Genomic DNA, 20767 nt, shown 5'->3' with positions numbered 1-20767 from the left:
TCAAAACAAAACATTGACGTCAATACAGGTCAAAACAAAACACTGACGTCAATATATGTCAAAACAAAACACTGACGTCAATACAGATCTAAACAAAACACTGACGTCATTACAGGTCAAAACAAAACACTGACGTCAATACACGTATAAGTCAAACCAAAACACTGACGTCAATACAGGTCAAAACAAAACACTGACGTACGAAGTCAAAACAAAACACTGACGTCAAAACAGGTCAAAACAAAACACTGACGTCAATTTATGTAAAAAAAAACATTGACGTCAATACAGGTCAAACAAAACATTGACGTCAATACAGGTCAAAACAAAACACTGACGTCAATACAGGTCAAAACAAAACACTGAAGCAATACAGATCAAAACAAAACACCGACGTCAATACAGGTCAAAACAAAACACTGACGTCAATACACGTATAAGTCAAAACAAAACACTGACGTTAATACACGTACAAGTCAAAACAAAACACTGACGTCAATACAGGTCAAAACAAAACACTGACGTCAATACAGGTCAAAACAAAACACTGACGTCAATACAGGTCAAAACAAAACACTGACATCAATACAGGTCAAAACAAAACACTGACGTCAATTTGTGTAAAAAAAAAAAACACTGACGTCGATATATGTCAAAACAAAACACTGACGTCAATGCAGACCAAAATAAATTACCGACATAGATTATTGTCGAAAGAAAGCACTGACATCGTAATATCAAAACAAATGGCCGTGTCAATTCAGGTCAAAACAATTTTGTTATAAAAGCCTTAGTCACTAGAAATTTGCCAATGGATAACATACCCGGTACATAAACATAGCATGAAGTGTTCCTAAGATAATTAGACATTCTAATATTCTAATGAATCTCTGACCTTGACATCAATTTTTGACATTTTCCCAAAAAATGTTAACACCAATGTTTCTGGTGAGATTTTGTGAGATAATTCTTATGACATTCAGTCATTTCTAGGTTTTCAATGCAACTGTGAACTTGACATTTGAAGTTTTTATGAAAATATGTCAAATCACTCCATGGATCATGACTTTTAACCCATTACACATAGCAATGTGAAGGATGTTGCTGATCAGGTGTAGTAGAGTATACATGGTCACATTTAATGTTTTACAAAAATACTGATGACCTTGAAAACAGGCTCAGATCACTTGGCTGCTGAAATGTTTAGCTCTCAATCCTTGTTACCTGCTGGATAAATCTAATATGAATGCGAGTCATTCGTAACCTGAAAAGATCATTGGTGTTTTTAACAAATCTGACCACTGTGACTTTGAAAACAGCTCAAGGTCATTGATATGAGGAAATTCCATATCAGACCATAACACAAACCTATTGGCCAAAATGTGTACCCTGTGTCTTTTAGATCCGGAGAAGATTTGCAAATTAATTTTTAACTTATTGGCTCCTGACCTTGAAAATAGGTCAAGGTCATTATATGAGGAAAAGACCACTCCATCCTAGGTACTTGTTGGCAACATATCAGGCCTCTGAGAAGATTCTTCAAGTTTTTAATATATTTGACCGCTGTGACCTTGAAATTAAGTCTTTATACAGGGAAACATTAATGTACTCTTTCACATATACCTCCTGGTCAAATATCAGTTCCAAGTTGCTTATAGTTTTCTAGAAGAAGTTAAAAGTTGGGGATAAACAGACGACAGACATCTCACCCATGCACCATACCATATAAGCTCACTGGCACTTTGTGTCGTGTGAGCTAACAATGCATTCTGAAAGATCTTTCCATTGTATCAATAATCTGGAGAAGTTTCCATCAGACGTACGTACGTATGTCTTAAACATTTAATTGACAACACGTTGCAAGTCCTTTATTTAAGGTGCGGAAAAAACTTAAACATAAAACCAGAAGAAAGCAGTTCAGGAAAGAGGATTTATTTTCAAACATTTTTTTTTATGTGACAATTGCACAGTGACAGATAAAGACAGACAAAACAGTGTTTATAACAGTCAGCTTAGGGTATTAATAAGGACAAAAAGATCCGGAGGTACACACAACAGAACACTAATAATGTAGCTCTGGATCCAAAACACAATGACATTGCTTGGTTTATGGTTTGCAACCTTACAAGTGATTTCACCTTTGCTAGTCTCTTGTAGAGAAGGGGCATCACAACAACATCAAAACCAGCACCATTCTCTGTCCATGGGGATCAGCCCATTTATATCAGCAAACAAGAACATCTTTCTTACATCAAAATATTTATGTTTTCTTTCAACCAAAAAATAAATTGACAGAAGTAAAAGTGGATTGAGAAATATGATTTTTTTTTGTTACTCTAGCTATCACTTTTATACAATACAGAACTTACAGAAGATTGTTTTTTTGAAAAGAAAAAATCATTTTATTTAAAATAAATTAAAAAATCCTTAGTGATTATGGCATGTATATGTCTTTGCTTTGCAAATTTCTGATGAGCACTCCATATTGTGTTTTTCATTTTTATGATAGCACATGCATTATACAAAAAGCACATATCAATTTTTTAAAGTGATTTTTTCCACTTCTGGTTTTTCTTTTATGTGCTTGTGATGTAAAATTATGGCTTTAAAAAATCCAACAAAAATTGCGCTGGTTATTCTTTCTAAATTTTAAATTCTCAAATATAAATTCAGCCATTCAGTTATTTTGACTTTTTTATCACAACATAATTGATGTCCAAATCGTAATACTAAGGAATAAAATAACATGGGATTTTCTTTAATATTTTGGTCTTTTAATTCAAAATTTGAAGATTTTGCTTCCATTTTAAAAATTACAACAAATGAATGTTGAGATTTGCAAGAGAGGGAAGAATGATGAAACAAATAACACTATCTGCAAGCTACTCACAAACAAATTACACATCAACTTTTTAACAAGCAAGTTCTCACTGGGTATATTATTTCAGCTAAGCTTTTAGTACAAATACATGTACAATCAATGCTTTTCAAGCAAAAGAAGAACATTGGTGGTTTATTCGCAAAAAAAATTGCTGTTTCTTTCTCCAAAATATTTTCAAATGGCAGTACACACCGCTCTGAGCGGAGTTATACACTTTCCTGCACAAAACATGCATGCAAAGCGGTCTTTGACCAAACAAGAAACAGTACACTATAGAATAAAAAGAAAAAATATGTATATAAAAAATCAATGCAAACACTATGGCATTTGACTGCAAAATGCAACCCTTGAAGCATTTCACAAGCAATGGACATTAACTGAAATATACACACATATTTTTGGCGATACCTTCATCAACACACGCCGCTGCCTGAGTTATAATTTGTTGAAATGCGCAATATGAAGTTTTTAACAAGAAACTAGGTAACATTTAACAATGCTTATATATATAATACACACACCAGTTATAATGTCTACCCAGACATATACATCTATGCGAGGAGGTAATAGGTTATCATACTTATGTCACCATTTTTTTTATAACAGGTGCTTCAAGCAGGTTGATTAATACATGGTTAAAATGACTGGGATAACATCAAAGAACTGACTAATAAAATTAACATTCGTAAGAGTTTATACCCGTTTTAATGACAAAAACAAGAGTTTCTAACATAATGCTGGAAATCAAACTTAATCAGTTACGTAAATTCCCATTTGCCTACACAAGTTAGAAATAATGAATTCGCCCCGAGCTATTATCTTTGACCCATCTGAATTTTTTTTAGCACTAATCTAGGACCTTTTCAGGGAAGAACTTAACTTCGACATTTTCAAAATATTATTGAATCTCATTATCAAAAGAGTGGTAGGTCTCAGAATGTCAAAAGTCCGAAACACAAAGACTCGAAGTCCAAAACTGAAAATTTTTTGTTCAAAACATCACTAGAAATAGTAGCTTTTCAAGCATATCTTTACAAATCGAACAAGGATTAACAGAATACAAATGTTGTAGTCTGATTTTTCTTCTGATATAAAATTTTAAATATCAATCTGATACATTCTGCATTAGTTGCTGGGTAACTGTGTTAAGAATTCATGGGTAGGATCAATACATGTATGTAACCTATTGTTCTAACACTTGTGTCGATATACTACAGGTATACACTACTCCAAACATTAACCATCACTCAAAAATGCTCATTTAAAACACATACATAGGCAACCTTACATATAACTGGGCTAGTTAGCTACTTCAATTTTTATACAAATCTATAATTATACTTATATTAGTAAACTTACAACAGAGGAACTGTTTGCTGTATGTACACATGTTTGTATACAACCATGCCACAGTAAGCATGCATTAGAGATGGAAAGAGGAACATAAGTCTAATGTATTAGTCTTGTTTTTAAACAGACAAAAGTAATTCTACAGTTTATCTATTCTATTTTACTGCTTTTGAACAGACAATTGAACAGATTTTGAACAGACAGTGAAATTTCAGTCCATCTTTCCTGTTTTAACTGTTATCGCCATACCAAATAAGGGCAAGTGGTTTCCTTATCATTATCCAATCAGAAGCCAGATCTCCCTGCAGCCATATTCCTTATGCACGTTTTTGGCTGGTAAATTTACATGTATACTGTGAGTAAGCATTATGGATTTTTTTTTTCAATTCCAACCTCTACCCTCCAATTCCATGATAAGACTCATCATTCCTGTGAAATTGGCAAGTCTATTACTGGTTTAGGGGGTAGCAGGATGCTGTCTACCTATAGACTGCTGGGGACATCGCCAAAATTTAACATATCTTGGGAAATGTCTGTAGCAGTGCTTTAGATGTTAAAAATGTACCTAAACACCACCTCCAGAAACCATCTGTGAGAAAATTTCAATCTGATAATTTTCTGTCATATTTATCAAAAATAACAAACATTGTTAAAAATTGAGGTTGGCTCAAAGAGTAATATCACAAAATTAATTTCTATCTAAAATTAGTGTACATGCAATGATATTAGCGCTACAGTGATACTCTGGATGAAATATTAATTAACAGATACATGCCGATGAAATAAATGAAAAAAAAATATTTGAAATAAAGTAAAACCCGTGCTTATATCTGAAACTTTAACATGCCAATGCAAACAAAAAGATGGAAAGTATTAAAGAACCAGTGCTAAATACTAACACTATCAAACTAAACAAGTTCTATAAATGAAACATAGCTATACTATTCCTATCAGGTCTTAAAAAGTCAGAATAATACAATTTTTTTTCACATACAATAAAACAGGATAAACAATGGTCTACATTCTACACAGGCTAATAGGATCACAGCTGCTGTAATAAACATATCACCCTCATCAAAGCTGGCAACATTACCGGTAATACATTAATAGGAATTAATAACATATTATTGTCTAGAGAATGTGACATTACCAGTGAAGCACTGAAAAGTTCAGGCACAAAGAATAAAACACTTAAGTCACTTGTGTATTCTCCTGATCCCCAGCTGATTTGATAAGGTTTTCATGATTTTTTTTATACCTATAAATATTTTTAAATTTTGAGAGCTATTATTACTTCTGTTTAAGGATAAGTATTCATTACTAGAACCGGAGCTTCCATTATAGTCACTGGTGCGAATTGATTTTAAAAAGATTTGAAACAATTAAATTTTAAAATAAATGAACCTATTAAAACAATATACATCAAATTTAAATTGAAACAGACATTCATTTCTTCAAATATTGAAATAATAATATTAAGATTTTTTCGATTTTTTTTTTTTTTTTCGATTTTGCTAATTTGCCAGCCTCCCCAATCCTGGAACTGTGGGCTGCCAATAACACGCCTGTTATCATCAGCCTCCCTTGTCACTTTAATGGAAACTGCAGTCAATCCGTCTCACCGCTCCACCACAATTCTATGGGTCTAATCGACCCTCCAACATTTTTTTGGTCTCTTAACACTAATGTTTTAAGTTACGACAAAAAAAGTGTGTAGTAATTAAATGATAAAATTTGACATCAAGTTAACGCAGGTTGCGACATGCATGCTGCAAGCATGTCAGCTACAAGCAGCCAGGGGAAAGAAACGCAATTTTCATTTTAAATGAGCAGTTAATTTTTATGGTATTACAACATTATGACAGCAAACAAGTCCGCTAATAAATGACCTCTGTGATCATCAATTTTCACACAATTTAGCAGTGAAATTGTGATTTTTTCAAACATGATTATTTTTTCACCAATATGCTAAAACACATGTCCATTAATAATTTATATAGTGATGTTCTTTTTTAACACCACAGACTAGAAAAAGCACAAATGTTCACGACTTTAAAATCTGTGTATCTGGTGAAGCGATGAAATATAAACATGGATATGATCTACTACTCCCTACATGTAAACCCGCATATATATATATATATTTATATATACAAAACATATTAATTTGCAAATCATTTTGTCTCTTCACATCAACATCATTAAAAACATATGTAAAGTAGCTTTAAGCTTTAGCATTGTTTCTTCACCTCCTCAGCAATGTTCATGCAGTTGCTGAAGCTTAAGATTTCTATAGATTAAAATGAAATGTTCACAGTATGTACCTGGTATACATTGTATATCGGTTAAAATCACACAATTGCCCGTTAAAATAAGGTTCAATAAAATATCCCCTTAGTTGTCTGAGGTAAAAGTATCTGGAGATCAATCTGCTCTTTTGCATTGTTTCCGTAACAAAGAATGAAACCTGAATTTGGAAATACATCTAAACAAGACTGCTGTTATATGTGAGGGGAAAAAATGTTAGTTGTCAGAAGCATTCCAAGAAATTATGAGAATCATTTAGCTAAAAATAAGGTTCTGAAATACATGTATAATTCTTAAAAGATACAAAATTACTTCAAATGTTTTTTGTTTGTTTTTTTGTTGTTGTTTTTCTTTTGCATGATTTTTTGGGGGGGGGTTTTGGAGGGTTTTTTGTTTTTGTTTGAACATTTTAAGGATTACAGGAGCATATTTATATAGGCTCTAAATGTTATTTGATCCCAATATTTCTCAAAAACATTTTTTTTTAATTAATTTTGTTTTAAATTACTTTCAACTTTGAAATCACAGGTAATACATTTCAAACTAGATTGATAGAAAATCTTTTTCACTAACTCTTATTTCATTTTAAAGTCAGCATAACATTACAAATTAACCCTAATATTAATAAATTTGGATTTTATGTTCAGATAACCACGACCAATAATGTAACAATACTACTCAAATTTAAAAAGTGTTGAGGTAAGAGTCACAACAATTTTATCTTCCCATGTATAACACAGGTAACATTTAGGAAGATCAGAAGATGCGTGAATGAGGGGTAAAAAAGCTTGGTTTGTGAATAAACAACATACCTTTATCCAGGTACACACGTACCAGTACAACACAAGCATATTTGCAGTACCTTACACTCATTACCATATTTACCTTAGTATCAACACACCATAAAACAGTAATCGTGAATATCTATCGGGGTACATGGACTAACATTTATGATACTAGACATCTAGATCAGACATATACAAACCTACACACTATATATAGTAATGCTACATGCTCCAAAAATAAGGAAACAAAAGAATCTGAGGTAGATTTTGGTTTTCACAGTTACTTATAAGCCTGTCCAACATAACAACCAGCTATGTACAAAACTTTTATATTTACATCAACATATATATGAACAAGCAGCAACTGTGCTACGTTAAAACGTCAAAGTGTTCTGTCTTCATCATATTGATACACTTTTCAATTTCTTTCCCAATTAGAAATTGTCCAGTGTGGTATATAAACATGTACACTCCTACTGAAACAATATTGAAAAATAAATATTCTTAGTGATTCCCGTTTGTTGAATAAAGGGTGATTTATTTTTTCGAAATTGAACATAAAACATTTACTTTTATTTCCTCTGTAGAAGAATATTAGTTTTATACATGTGCAGCATATATATAGTGAATGGTGTGGTCATAGTGTAAAAATGGTGTTATTTGCATTGTGTTATGCTTAAAATGGTATAACATGATGTTATTGATAAAATTGTTTTGAGATATCGATGGTGTCATGTATAAAATGGTGTTATGTATAAAACCATGTAAGGTGGTGTTATAAGACGGCCATGGTGTTACTGATGGGATAGATATCAATGGTGCCGTGTATAAAATGGTGTTATGTGTAAAATCGTATAAGATGGTGTTATGTATAAAACCATGTAAGGTGGTGTTATAAGACGGCCGTGGTGTTACTGATGGGATAGATATCAATGGTGTCGTGTATAAAATGGTGTTCTGTGTAAAATCGTATAAGATGGTGTTATGTATAAAACCATGTAAGGTGGTGTTATAAGACGGATGTGGTGTTACTGATGGGATAGATATCAATGGTGTCGTGTATAAAATGGTGTTATGTGTAAAACCATGTAAGGTGGTGTTATAAGACGGCCGTGGTGTTACTGATGGGATAGATATCAATGGTGTCGTGTATAAAATGGTGTTATGTGTAAAATCGTATAAGATAGAGTTAAATGTAAAATACTGGTTTGGCTATGAATTTCCCAGTATAAAACTTTGGTATAATTTGTAACACATCGTATATATCTATATTAACACACAGGGATGCCAGCTATCCCATTCAGGAAGACAAGAGAAGTAGATATCACAAGATCATTACAAACATTTCCTCCATTCCTTTATCTTCATTTAATGACATGACAAATCCCCTACTCTCAATCAAATCCTAACCACTTTTTCATTTTTCCATACAAAAGCATACAAAATGGTTAAGAAAACCCTGTAGGTTCTATGTTAATTTACGGTTTTTTTCAATTATTTTCCTTTACTTTTCATTCCATTTTGATAATCTAATGCTTCTCAGTTTCTTACATTAGTTAATTCGTCCATATCTTTTTGCGCCAAATCATAAACCGCACTTTTTTTAACATAATGAAGTTGTTAAGTTAAGTTGTTAAATAAAATAAAATGAATTTGATAAATAGAGTATTATAGATGATCATATAAATTACCAATGCTGGGAAAATTTTAAATTCTTCAGAAATATGTAAAATTTCATCAATTTGGATGTAAGCGAATAGTCGGGAAAATTAATTTATAAAAAGTAAATTAACAAAGAATTCAATGCAAATCTTTTACAAAAAATTTAAACAACATATTACTGAATGTTTTGATTTCTTCAGGTAAAAAAGAAATATTCTTAAATTAGCTCTTGTTCTGTGAATGTCACCTTTGGTATATACTTGAAGATATTTTACAAACAATTTGTTTAACTTTGATTTTTGAGACCAAATCTTACGGATTTTCATTTCAAATATGATTTCCAAACCAGAATAATACAAGTGGTAGTTCAAACAACAGAGAAGAAGCATTTTACAATCTGAAAATCAAAGCTAATCAAATTTCCTCTTGAAAATAAAGAAATCAATTACATGAAGAAATGTCTCTTTATGCCTAAGCAAAACAATCTACCAATGTTTCCTCAAATGAAAAATCAACAAGATGAACACCTCTGCAAGGTTATATACAAATACAACATGTCTATAACACGACAGTAGCAACTCCAGGGTTAGACAATACATCAGTATGTAAGGCATAGCCTCATTTTACTCCACCCTACATATGGTACTGCTATTTAGTTTTGAACCCTCAGAAAGACATAATGCTCAATTCAACAGCCATTTGACGATGAAACAAAATCCACAAAAATCAATAACATTACTTACATATATGAATATACTACGCCACCCCTTACATGGTAACTGACTCTCACCGGTGCATTTACTTGATTTTAATCACAATCAGAAAGCTTTGAAATACACAAGTTACGGTATGGATAATAACAGGGGTATGACAGCATGAGTGCTCTAGTTTCCGATACTTACAGCATACGAAGACTGCTTTATACTAGGAAATATATGTAGCCATTATCAATGACAAAATAATGTGCATATATATATAACTATGGAGGAATCGTCCTCAACAGCTCACGATATATACACAGCTAATGCTATTGTAACAGGAGAGGAGAAAATGTAGCGTCCAGACCGGGGTTCGAACCCGGGACCTACGAACACTAGCCAGATGCTCTACCAATTGAGCTACCAGCTGGTCACCGATGATCGACCCAGTCCAGTCCCGCTACACTATGTAGATTTAATCTACAGACTTTGAAGATGCGATGATGTAAGTCAGTTACCTACAACTTTAATTCAATAGTTACCCACTAGCAAAATCAAAACTAACTAATTGACAATTTTTCTATATGTTCAGAATTCTCATCCAAACTTGTGTCTGAAATAAGGATATATATATATTATTAGTTCCTGGTCTGAAAAACTTTCTCAAAATCAAAGACATAACTGATATGTAGCTGTAGGTTATGCACTGTCCCATCATGTGTGAATATTTTTTTTAAGTTGCTTTTCAACTAAAACCAAATTTGTCTAAAGTGAAATAATCCCATTGTCAATATCCTAGCTGGAACTAGAGTGAGTCAATAGACTATCAGATGACCCAATGGTGGACTAAGCCTCTGTTAACTATAGTGGTGGCCAGTGTCCACTGGGCTGACCAGGCATGGTATGTGTACCCTACAGGGGAATTTTGCTGTGGTAGATCTAGAGGTCAACAGCAGAATGACCTGTGTTTCCTGACCTAGCACATACACACTCACACACCAAGTATGTGTGTGTGTTTATGTACTATACATAGCTAGTAAAGTATACAGATCTCTGTTATCAATACCAGCAGTATATTATCAATACCAGAATCATATGTACATATATTGGAGCATGTACAAAATGCGTAGGTGTGACATGCACATTTGTTGTAGAGTTATAAAACCCCATTTTTCCATATCAATTTTTTCCATCATGAGAAAATATTCCCTATCAATACATATCCGTTTATAAGTCTCAACAAATAATCTTCAAAAGTCATCAAATGGTAGCATATCTTTAGATTATACAGCAATTACACATCTTTAGCAAGGAAGATTTGTTTAGATTACAAAAACAATATCCTTTCTCCTAATTTTATAAATCTGAGTGAGGACTATAGCAGTAATTTATTTTAATACCTTTTAATAACTGCAGTGTACTTCATTATAAATATTTTTCCCAAGCCTATTTATCAGGTATTCCATTCTTCCCAAACTACATATTTGCAAAATTTAAGAAAAACTATAAAAAAATCTTTATACTTAAATATTCCATACAACAGAACAGAAAATTGAATTCTTTATTTCCAAACAATCTCCAACACTTAGCCTTATAAATGGTGATGCGATTAAAAACTTTCATTGCCTTATAACACAACTGTTTGAGAAAATATCTCCTGTTATTCTGTAAAACGGTTTGTCCCCAGCCTGGTGCTGATGGAGCCATCTCCACATAGACATAGCTGTACATGGTTGTAGGTATCGTGGTATTGATTTTTACACACAGTTCCTGCACATCTTATTACAGTTGACCTCAGTGTTCAATCGAATAAGCTTCCCAGGCAGTTCTAGTTTATTTTAAACAAAATTTTGGATATTGAACGCTTCCCGAAAGTTTTGCGTTACTTCTATGTTGTGTCTGCCATTTAATTTCTGTATATTTTCTCTTTTTTTTGGAGGCTCATTTTCAATTAAAACCATAAATAAAAGCTGAATCGTGTATACAGGTGAGTATGAGGATCTTCCAAGATTTTTTTTTTAATTACTGATGGATGCAAATAACTTGTAAATATCTTGAGCATTGAGGAAACGGCCATCATACTGACATTTATTATAATATACTTTGGTTAGTTATTTATAAACATTTAATAAATTTAATTGATTAACTGTACTGGGTATTTCATAAAAAACAGAGCACAAGCAAAAGCTTAAACTGATTAGTGCGTCATTACTAACAGTGTTGTAGTAAAAACTTTTAAAAGCATACAAGCATCTGTTAACATGATTAACTTCATTAAAAACAGGTGTACATATATTGTGTACACTATTTACTTCAGAAACATTGATCTGATGATGAGCATAGGTGACAAAGTATAATAATAAAATTGTTTTATTATAGCTTACACTTGAATATTAGAATACTTTATCCACACAATTATCATGAATATATATAGGTTGTACCTTTCTCATCATGAAAGTCAATTTGCTAGGGAATTGTAAGCACATGAATGTTTGATAAGGAAAATGTTTACTGTATAAATATAAAGCACTGACCATTTTCATAAACACAGTTTACCTGGTCACCTGACCTAGCTGCTAAGCCCTGAAACCATTGGTCAAGTATTATGCAACAGGCTGCCTGCCCACTACACAGTCACAACTGACCAGTGGCTTGGTACACACAGGGCCCATTGTGTAGAGGTATACTAGATCTATGTACTGATTATCAGTATTGGGGATTTCTACCACATGGCAGCACAAGTGAGGTTCCCAACAGGGAAACCTTATACAAATTTTTACATGAATTACCCTTTTATGCCACTATATTAAAATTGATAAGCACCTAAAATCTATTGTTTTTCATGTTAAAGAAGCATATTAAATGTAATGTTATGTTTTAGATGAGTTTTCATGAAAATAATTTTAAATTTGAGAATTGTGTGGAGTTCACTTTCAATAATATTCATGTTTGTGCAAGGTGAAAGCTTAACTACGTTAAAATATACTTTAAAATTTGGGACAAAAATTGCAAAAATAATGTAAATTGGCAAATATGCTGAATCCAGTTGGTCTTGTTAATTGGCATAGCTATAGTTTCTATTTTTCTCATACATATTTATATATAAATGTCTATTTCTCAGGTTGAAATATAGCTAAATTGTGTACATCCTATCACACATTAACGATGTATGGGAAATGGATAAGTTTCATATTGAATTTTAATACTAATTATATATATAAATATTATATATATATAAATATATGCCAATTTTTTTGCTCTATTGAATGAAAAAAATCACTACTCTGAAATGCATGTCTTTTTTAACATTCATAAGGCCTTTCGGTTCTATCACGGAGTTTATAACTCCAACAAACACCTATGGCAAATTGTGTCCCAGAGGTCTACTTGCCATACAAACTGTCGCAGATTGAAATGAATACAGTTAAAAAATTATGTAAACAACATATAAAATATCCCTCCTACTCTTGAAGTGTGTGTGGCAAGTGCTGAATAATATTCACCCAAGATTACGAAAGAACTGACTATCTATAGTTATCTAAAAACAAATTTATTGCCACAAAATATGGAATTTTTTCATGATTAGAAAACGGAGCATGACAACATAATTCAAAACCAATGAGGTAGTAGTCAGAAAAATGTAATAAGGGGAGGTAATTTGTTATAATTTTTCTCTCTCCAAAATATTCCATAATAAAAAAAACTGAGTTTTCTGGCATAGAGAGTGTTGTCAAGACATTCAATTCAATGCTAGGCATTACACAGTCAGTATTGAAGGAAAAAAAGTGAAAAATAAGAGGAAGAGAAAATGTGTAAAATATAAAACACAGTTCCTTGAAAAGTACATGTAAAACTGAAAATATTTTTTTCTTTTGAATAATCCAATAAATAATCTCCAGTTTCCGTTACCAATAAACTATACAAAACACATAGAATCAATGGCATGTGACAAGAGTACTAGTAATACTACAATCTACTAACTTTATCCCTGAGCTTTATGTTTGCCTTTGGCAGTACAAAACCTGAGTTAGCAAATAATGAAACGTTACTGTACACCTGAGCAGCAATGCAAAAAGCATACCCTTAAAGAGTAGAAGCTAGCTCCACGACACAGTACAATGTACCACTTTAGTTTTTAGTATTTCTTAAAATACCTGTAAGCGATTGTTTCCAAAGTCCACCACAATAATATAGCCTTCTGGGGAGACACACAGACCAGAGGGACGATCAAGCTGCCCTGGGCCTGCTCCAGGGGTTCCAAATTTACACAGGAAATTGCCATTTGGTTGGAACACCTGAATGCGATGATTCCTAGAATCAGCTACAATGATGTTCCCTTCTTGGTCCACCACCACGCCTTGTGGTCGTAGAAATTGACCATTTGCACTACCCTCAGTTCCCAAAAACCGAGCTGTTTGGAAGTCTGGGTGGATTACCAGAAGTCGGTGGTTGTTGAAATCGGTAACCACCATATGACCCTCGTTGTTGAAACACACACCACGTGGTGAATCAAAATGCTTCCAAAGAGATCCTTCAAACCCGTATTTGTTCACAAACTGTCCATCTGGTGAAAAAAGTTGAACTCGATGATTCCTGGTGTCGGAAACCAGAATCTTGCCATCACTATTGACAGCTACATCCCATGGGTAATTGAACTGGCCATTTTTATTCCCCTTTTCACCAAACTTCAACAGAAATGTCCCATCTATTGTGAAAATCTGCACTCTATGGTTGTCTTTGTCTGCCACAATTATTCGCCCTTGATTATCACATGCGACACCTGCTGGGCGATCAAATTGTCCATTTCGTGTACCAGAGGTTCCGAACCTGTGACAAAATGTGCCGTCCGAGTTGAAGACTTGGATACGATTGTTGCTTCGGTCTGCAATTACAACATTTCCATCACGGTCACAACAAACGCCCCAGGGTCGACACAGCTTTCCTTCTACCTCTCCCTCCCCTCCGAACTCGAACAACATTGGTCCTATTGTTGCGTAGTTACGTCCACTGCGAATATTGACAGTGAAAGGGCTCTCTGCTATATGTTTGCCATGTATTGTCACTGATATGATATGCTGTCCTTCTAGTTGTGGACGATATGTGACTGCATAAGTGCCATTTTGTCGATCTATTACTTCTGCCCGATAGAATGCACCATCTGAACTATGAATGATGCACTCCACTGGGTCCCCACCGATTACGCGAGGCTCCCCATGATGATCTTTAGTGTGAATCATGAAAAGTGAAACTTTTCCTTTTAAAGCTTTCTTTAGCCCATCACCAGTAGCAATGCAATTCGGTGCATATGCACTACTACTGATTATTCCCATCTTGCCGATAGCATTATACAATGCCAAATCTGGAGGTGTAAACATGATACAGTCATCTTCATGTGGTTGTAAGTGACCACGCAATTTTCGAACATTCTGCATTTCTGCAACCATTTGGTCTTTGGTTTTGAGTATATCAATCTGTGTACCCGTATTTAGAAGTTTTTCAACTTCACTGACTGTTTGCATAAGTGAAGAAAGTCCCTGTTTAAGATCATCAACTTGTATATGTAACGATTTTCCTTTGACCTGGCGAATTTTTTCTACACGACGCAATAAATCGCGTTCTCTTTCTTCCAGCGCTGCCATGTGTCTGTGAATGATAGTTCTCACTTCTGTTGTAACTGCCTGAGTTCTAACTTCCACACGCTCGGCCATTCCCTGAGTGAGCTCAATACTTTCTTCAAGAGCTTTGATCCCTGCTTTGGCATCTGCGAGAAGTTTCAATGTTATTGTTTTGGAATTATCTATTGCATCTTGAAGGTATATGAAATTATGTCCAACATGCTCATTCATGGTACAATCACCACATATTGCCCTTGAACAGGTATCACAGTATAAACGCAATATTCCATGTTCATGTCGAGTACAATAACTGTCCTGGTGATCAGGGTGAGCTATGGCTTGTTGCTGTTGTTGTTTTTGTTGTTGATATTCCTGTTGCTGCTGTTGTTGTTGCATTGATGGTGAGCTCAGTCGAGGTTGGCATGTTGTACCTAGATGTAAAATGCTGCTTGATTGTAGATTTAACATCGAAAAACGTTCAATGAAGTGATCTTTAGTGAGCCTAACTCTTTGATGTGCCCGTACACAGTTATCACACAGGTATTCGCTGCAGTTTTTACAAACGCACGTTGCTTTGCTACCCTCGTCACACGAGTTGCACCACTTCGTACCTGTTATGGGTCGTTGTCGTTCCAAATCTATAGAGGAGTCTTCTAAATCATGTTGTGTTGATACCATTACGTCAAAAATGTTTGACACAATTAAGTTGGAAGGCAAGCTGTCGATCCCCCCAGAGTTAAGGGGGACGACTTGGTGACATGTCGGACATTCTAGGGGTCCCGAAAACTCCTGTCCTGGCTGAGACGGGGAGGGACCCTGGTCCCGTGTGGCCTGTTCAAGGCATCGCTTGCAAAAGGAATGGAGACATGGCAATATTCGAGGGTCGTCAAATCGGTTGTGGCAGAGAGGGCATCCCAACTGCTCCCCAATCGAGTCGGCATATGCGGCCATCGGCGAGGTAGAGCATGAGGTAGATTGGTTAAATCGAACGTAAAAAGTTGATCCTTACATTGCGTGTCTCTAGCGTACGTAACTGAGAGTATCAGAGCACCATTCGAAAGGGATCGAGGTTGGTAACCTGCCAACCACGGAGTTCTCCGGCTAAGAGTAGGTCATAGTCAACTTCTAATGTTTCTACACAGTTTTGGGAGGTCAGTGTGAATGAAAGTCATATAAAATGTTGTAAACTTACGTATCAATCACGACTTGGGTGTGTAATTCGAAGCACAAACGCACCTCATCTCAAAACGAGCAATGTTGTCCTCGTTTCCTCTGTACGGCGCCATCTTCCAATATCATAAGTGGGCGTTTCTAACCTACTTTGCCACGCTGTCATTCATTTCCGTCAGCCAATCAAATCACACGACACACCTGTTATCATTTTCATTCATGTGGTCACTTCCGAAATTACATAATGACCCGCACAGTTCTAAGTGCTACATATTTATAACAAAGTGTATTATTTGAACCGATCTATAAAACATTATTTTGCTATTTTTATACGTGGCATGCTGAAGACCATAAGCTTTATTGCCCTTTCTCCTAATATATCAAAATAATGCAAAATAATGCAGGATTTCCTGTACAACGCAAATAAGGGGCGGGGTGGGGATCACTCGGGCATGTGTTATGTAATAGGTATGTGTCCATTACTGGACTCATGTCCATGGTTCAGGGCTGGCAAGGTTCTGCGTGAGTAGCTACGATAGCTGGACATAGCCTTAGGCACTCCATCTGTGTACGGCGTGTGAACACTCATAAATCAACAGTTTGGAGTCCGAAATGAGGTCGTGACCAGCTCTAACCTCGAGATCTACGTTTATAAGACACATATCCTAAGACTCTAAAACAAGACACTGACATGTTATTAAGAAATATATTGGTTTTAAATTTAAGATAACCATGATCGGACGATTAAAATTTAAATCTATTTTGATTTTGCGCTGAAAGATGTAGACCATGAAATGAATGATAATGATGGATGTAAGCACTACAGCTAACGGAAAACACTATTGAGCCTTAAATTATTATTAACATAAATAGACAGGGACAAATGGTTAACAGTCATGTTTTTAATGCGAAATCAAACTACGTTCAATTAAAAGTTCATTATTGTTTTTACAATTTTTCAATTTGTGCTGAATTTAAGAGACAAGGAAACAAGATTAAAAACAAACTTATGCAGTATTAAATGTATACATACGTGTACTTTGTTTTCCTCGGTTCAAACGTCTTTTTATATAAAACTGAAAGCACATCATTGTTTAATTATTTAAGTAAATCTTACCAGAAACCGATATAACCAGCTATCATAGGTATCTGATTTATTAACCTTTTTACATAGTTTAACTTGACCGATACAGTTTGCCTCATCCCGAGTCAACACGGTAGTTACTGAAAATGTGTAGCAGACTCGTTTAGAACCTGGATATTATCAGTACATGTAAATTGATACAAACACATTTACTACTGTAATCTCCACTTGTTGACAGTTGTAAAATATTGATCAGTCCTCGCTAATTGGATCATTTATATGTAATATGAGATATACACGTGATGTACATGTCAAAGATTTAATGGAAAAAATAACTACTGCTGATACGTGGCCCCGGAACAAATGGAACTTATGACATTAGCGAAATCCCAGAAATCCCATTTTAAAAAGAAACAATAACGTTAAGTCTAGAAGATCATGGCAAGCAAGGATTTTGTTATTGATATTAGTGTTAATTTCATTTCAAATTTGTGTATTACTGCCTACTGCCTCTATGTCTCCGCGTGGAACTGATTTTTTTTTTAAGTTTTCGGAGTACATAAAATACCCGACTTGATCATACAGAGACCTTAATATAGTCTCCTGTAGTCAATTATCTTTATTTTATGTCTGGTTGACCACCACATATTAAATGTAGGGAGTGGACACCATATCAAAGACGCGTCTTAAAATGCCGATTAATAAAATCCATTGCTCCTGGTGATGAAGACAGAGGAACACAATGCTACTACATGTAAATAAGCCAGCGATATAAATATGATGTACTCAATACTCAGCTACACAGCGATTTAGGGAGTGTCCCTGGTTTTTTTTTCTGCGAGTTAATTCCCCTGGGGAGTGATTTTTTTCCAACCCCGCTTGATAGAAATATATATAATATAATTATAAATATATTAACTATGAAGAAAACAACAACACAATAACGAAATAAATGCTGCTTACGTTTATGCGACAATAATATTACTAAACCGTGGTAGTATGGACATGAATGACCCTATTCTTTGTTGTTGAAAGGTCACAAAACTATTCTGACTTTCAAATATAAAGCAGTTATTCTTACAGCGTATCCCTTACCTTTACATTTTTCACAGAAGGTACATTTTTAAATTGATTGATATTTTTCACGCGCTATTCAGAATACACGGTTATTCGATACTGGACAGCTGTCAATCAGTCTGTTCAATTATAAATGTTATCTTATTTTTTTTTTTTTATGATAGCCCAACCATCGGTAAGCCAATTAAGGATAATATATATGAATTGTCGGCTATTAAGTTAAAATATCTTACAGGATGGTCTTTAAATTTCGCAATTAATTTACACAATATCAATCCGATAGGAAAGATCATGCAGTTTCAGCCATACATGTACATGTATTATGTATATACATTTTGTATTAAGGTTTTTTGAAGCACACCTGTCGATCATATTTTTACAATTAAATCAATCAATCAATTTAATTAGATCCATACCTGTGTACTATCTAATTACATACGTTTATCTATTGAATTTGATGTTCTGATTTATGAAAAAAAAAGGTAATTTAATCCGATTTGAAAAATAATGTATATATTCCATGACGTATACATACACCAAGTTTATTTTGCCGATATTTCGTCCGATGATTCGATAGACTCTGGACTATAATTGAGACTAGAGACTAATCTAAATTCTAGGAGAAACCAGATTTTAATTAGATATGGAAGACACGACTATTATTTACACACGTTTAATATCAAATGTAGCTCCATTCATTATCACGGAGGACTATGTACGCGTTACCGTCAATACAGGTTACGTCAATTGAATGACGTCATAATGTTAATAATACGTATTATGCATGTACATACAATGCATCTTATTACCACAACTATACATGGTAAAACCTATATAAAGACATGCGCGGAAACATATGCAGTCATTATAAAATAAAGCGAGAATTTTCTCTATTAATGGTCCCCTGGTACCGATGCATGTGTAAGAGTGACCCACTTTTGTGTACCGTTACGTGTACCCAAGGACATGCTGGTATATAAGCTCCTGTCGAGACAATGCTTGGCTCAGCTGTTCAATCGATACGGTAGACCACATTTCGTACCATAGATACCACGTTATCAGGCCAGGGGTCTCCCATCTTCTCCCCCTCGCCTGGATAGCGTCAGAGCATATAACACATAAGAACGGTTACGAGAGGTCGTCACGAATCTGGCGTCAGATAGCCAGGAGTTCTACTTATGACACAAATCGTCATGTTCTACGTAATTACTGGTATTGAATCGAATCGAATAGGGGGGGGGGGGGGGGGGGGGGGAGTGATGGAGACATGAAGGAAGGCAACGAGTATGCAGGGGATACGATGCAAAATATACGAAATGCAAAAATTATATGCAACCTGATGTTGCGAGAGGCTTTCTTCATACCATAATATAAGCAATACCCACTTGGTTAATCATCACAGAAATCAAGTCATATTTGTACTCTCGGAAACCTCAGTTCATGTTCCTGTGTGATAACAATATTCATAATGATTCCATAGACAAAACAAGAAATATCTTTAAAAAGATAAACGGCATAGTTTTAATGCTGGTGGTTATACTATAAAACTGCTGGTGAAATAAATGAACGAACTAATGTGTTTCAGCACAAATAACAAAATTATACAGTTTGAATCATTTTTGGTGATAATAAGATTGCATTTGAATCAGGAATATAATTTTATAAATGTGTCATTTGAAAAGATACATCCACTTATTCGGCTTGCATTCAATCTTAACTTCGTTTTGAACTGCATTTTGCATTTACCGCTACATTGACCAATCAAATACTTCATCTTGACCAGTAACGCCACCTGTCGCGTCATATCCGGGCCAAAAGAATATTATACGGCTATTATTTTGTGTATGGTCATAGAAGCATAACTTTTCGAACACATTGAAAAGCCATGGTTTTACAAAGCAGTAAACTCAAACAATCAGGTCCATTTCCAAAAAGTCAACATAAAAAAATGATTTCTCCCTGGGATAAACCACAATTATATATATCGGACACAGGCTATACATGTATTACGAAAACAGGTAATGTTGAATGGTACACACAGTCATTTTTTATGGACTATTCCCACTAAAAACAATCATTGATTATAACAAAATACATTTGATAGTTCTTGGGTGTCTCGATTAAGTCATCGCATGACT

At 34.4% G+C, this 20767-nt stretch overlaps 1 protein-coding gene across 1 annotated transcript; it reads right to left on the bottom strand.

Annotated features, from left to right (window-relative positions):
* Positions 1 to 1916: 1916 nt before the first annotated feature.
* On the bottom strand, positions 1917 to 16588 carry LOC117338551 (E3 ubiquitin-protein ligase TRIM71-like). Its single transcript, XM_033899908.1, has one exon. It carries the CDS (start codon positions 16247 to 16249, stop codon positions 13829 to 13831), a length of 2421 nt encoding a protein of 806 aa, XP_033755799.1. The 5' UTR covers positions 16250 to 16588; the 3' UTR covers positions 1917 to 13828.
* Positions 16589 to 20767: the final 4179 nt, after the last annotated feature.

This window comes from Pecten maximus, chromosome 11 (genome assembly GCF_902652985.1).
Source record: "Pecten maximus chromosome 11, xPecMax1.1, whole genome shotgun sequence".
Classification (NCBI taxonomy): domain Eukaryota; kingdom Metazoa; phylum Mollusca; class Bivalvia; order Pectinida; family Pectinidae; genus Pecten; species Pecten maximus.
Note: the sequence above shows the minus strand (reverse complement) of the source record. Positions and strands in the feature narration are given on the sequence as shown.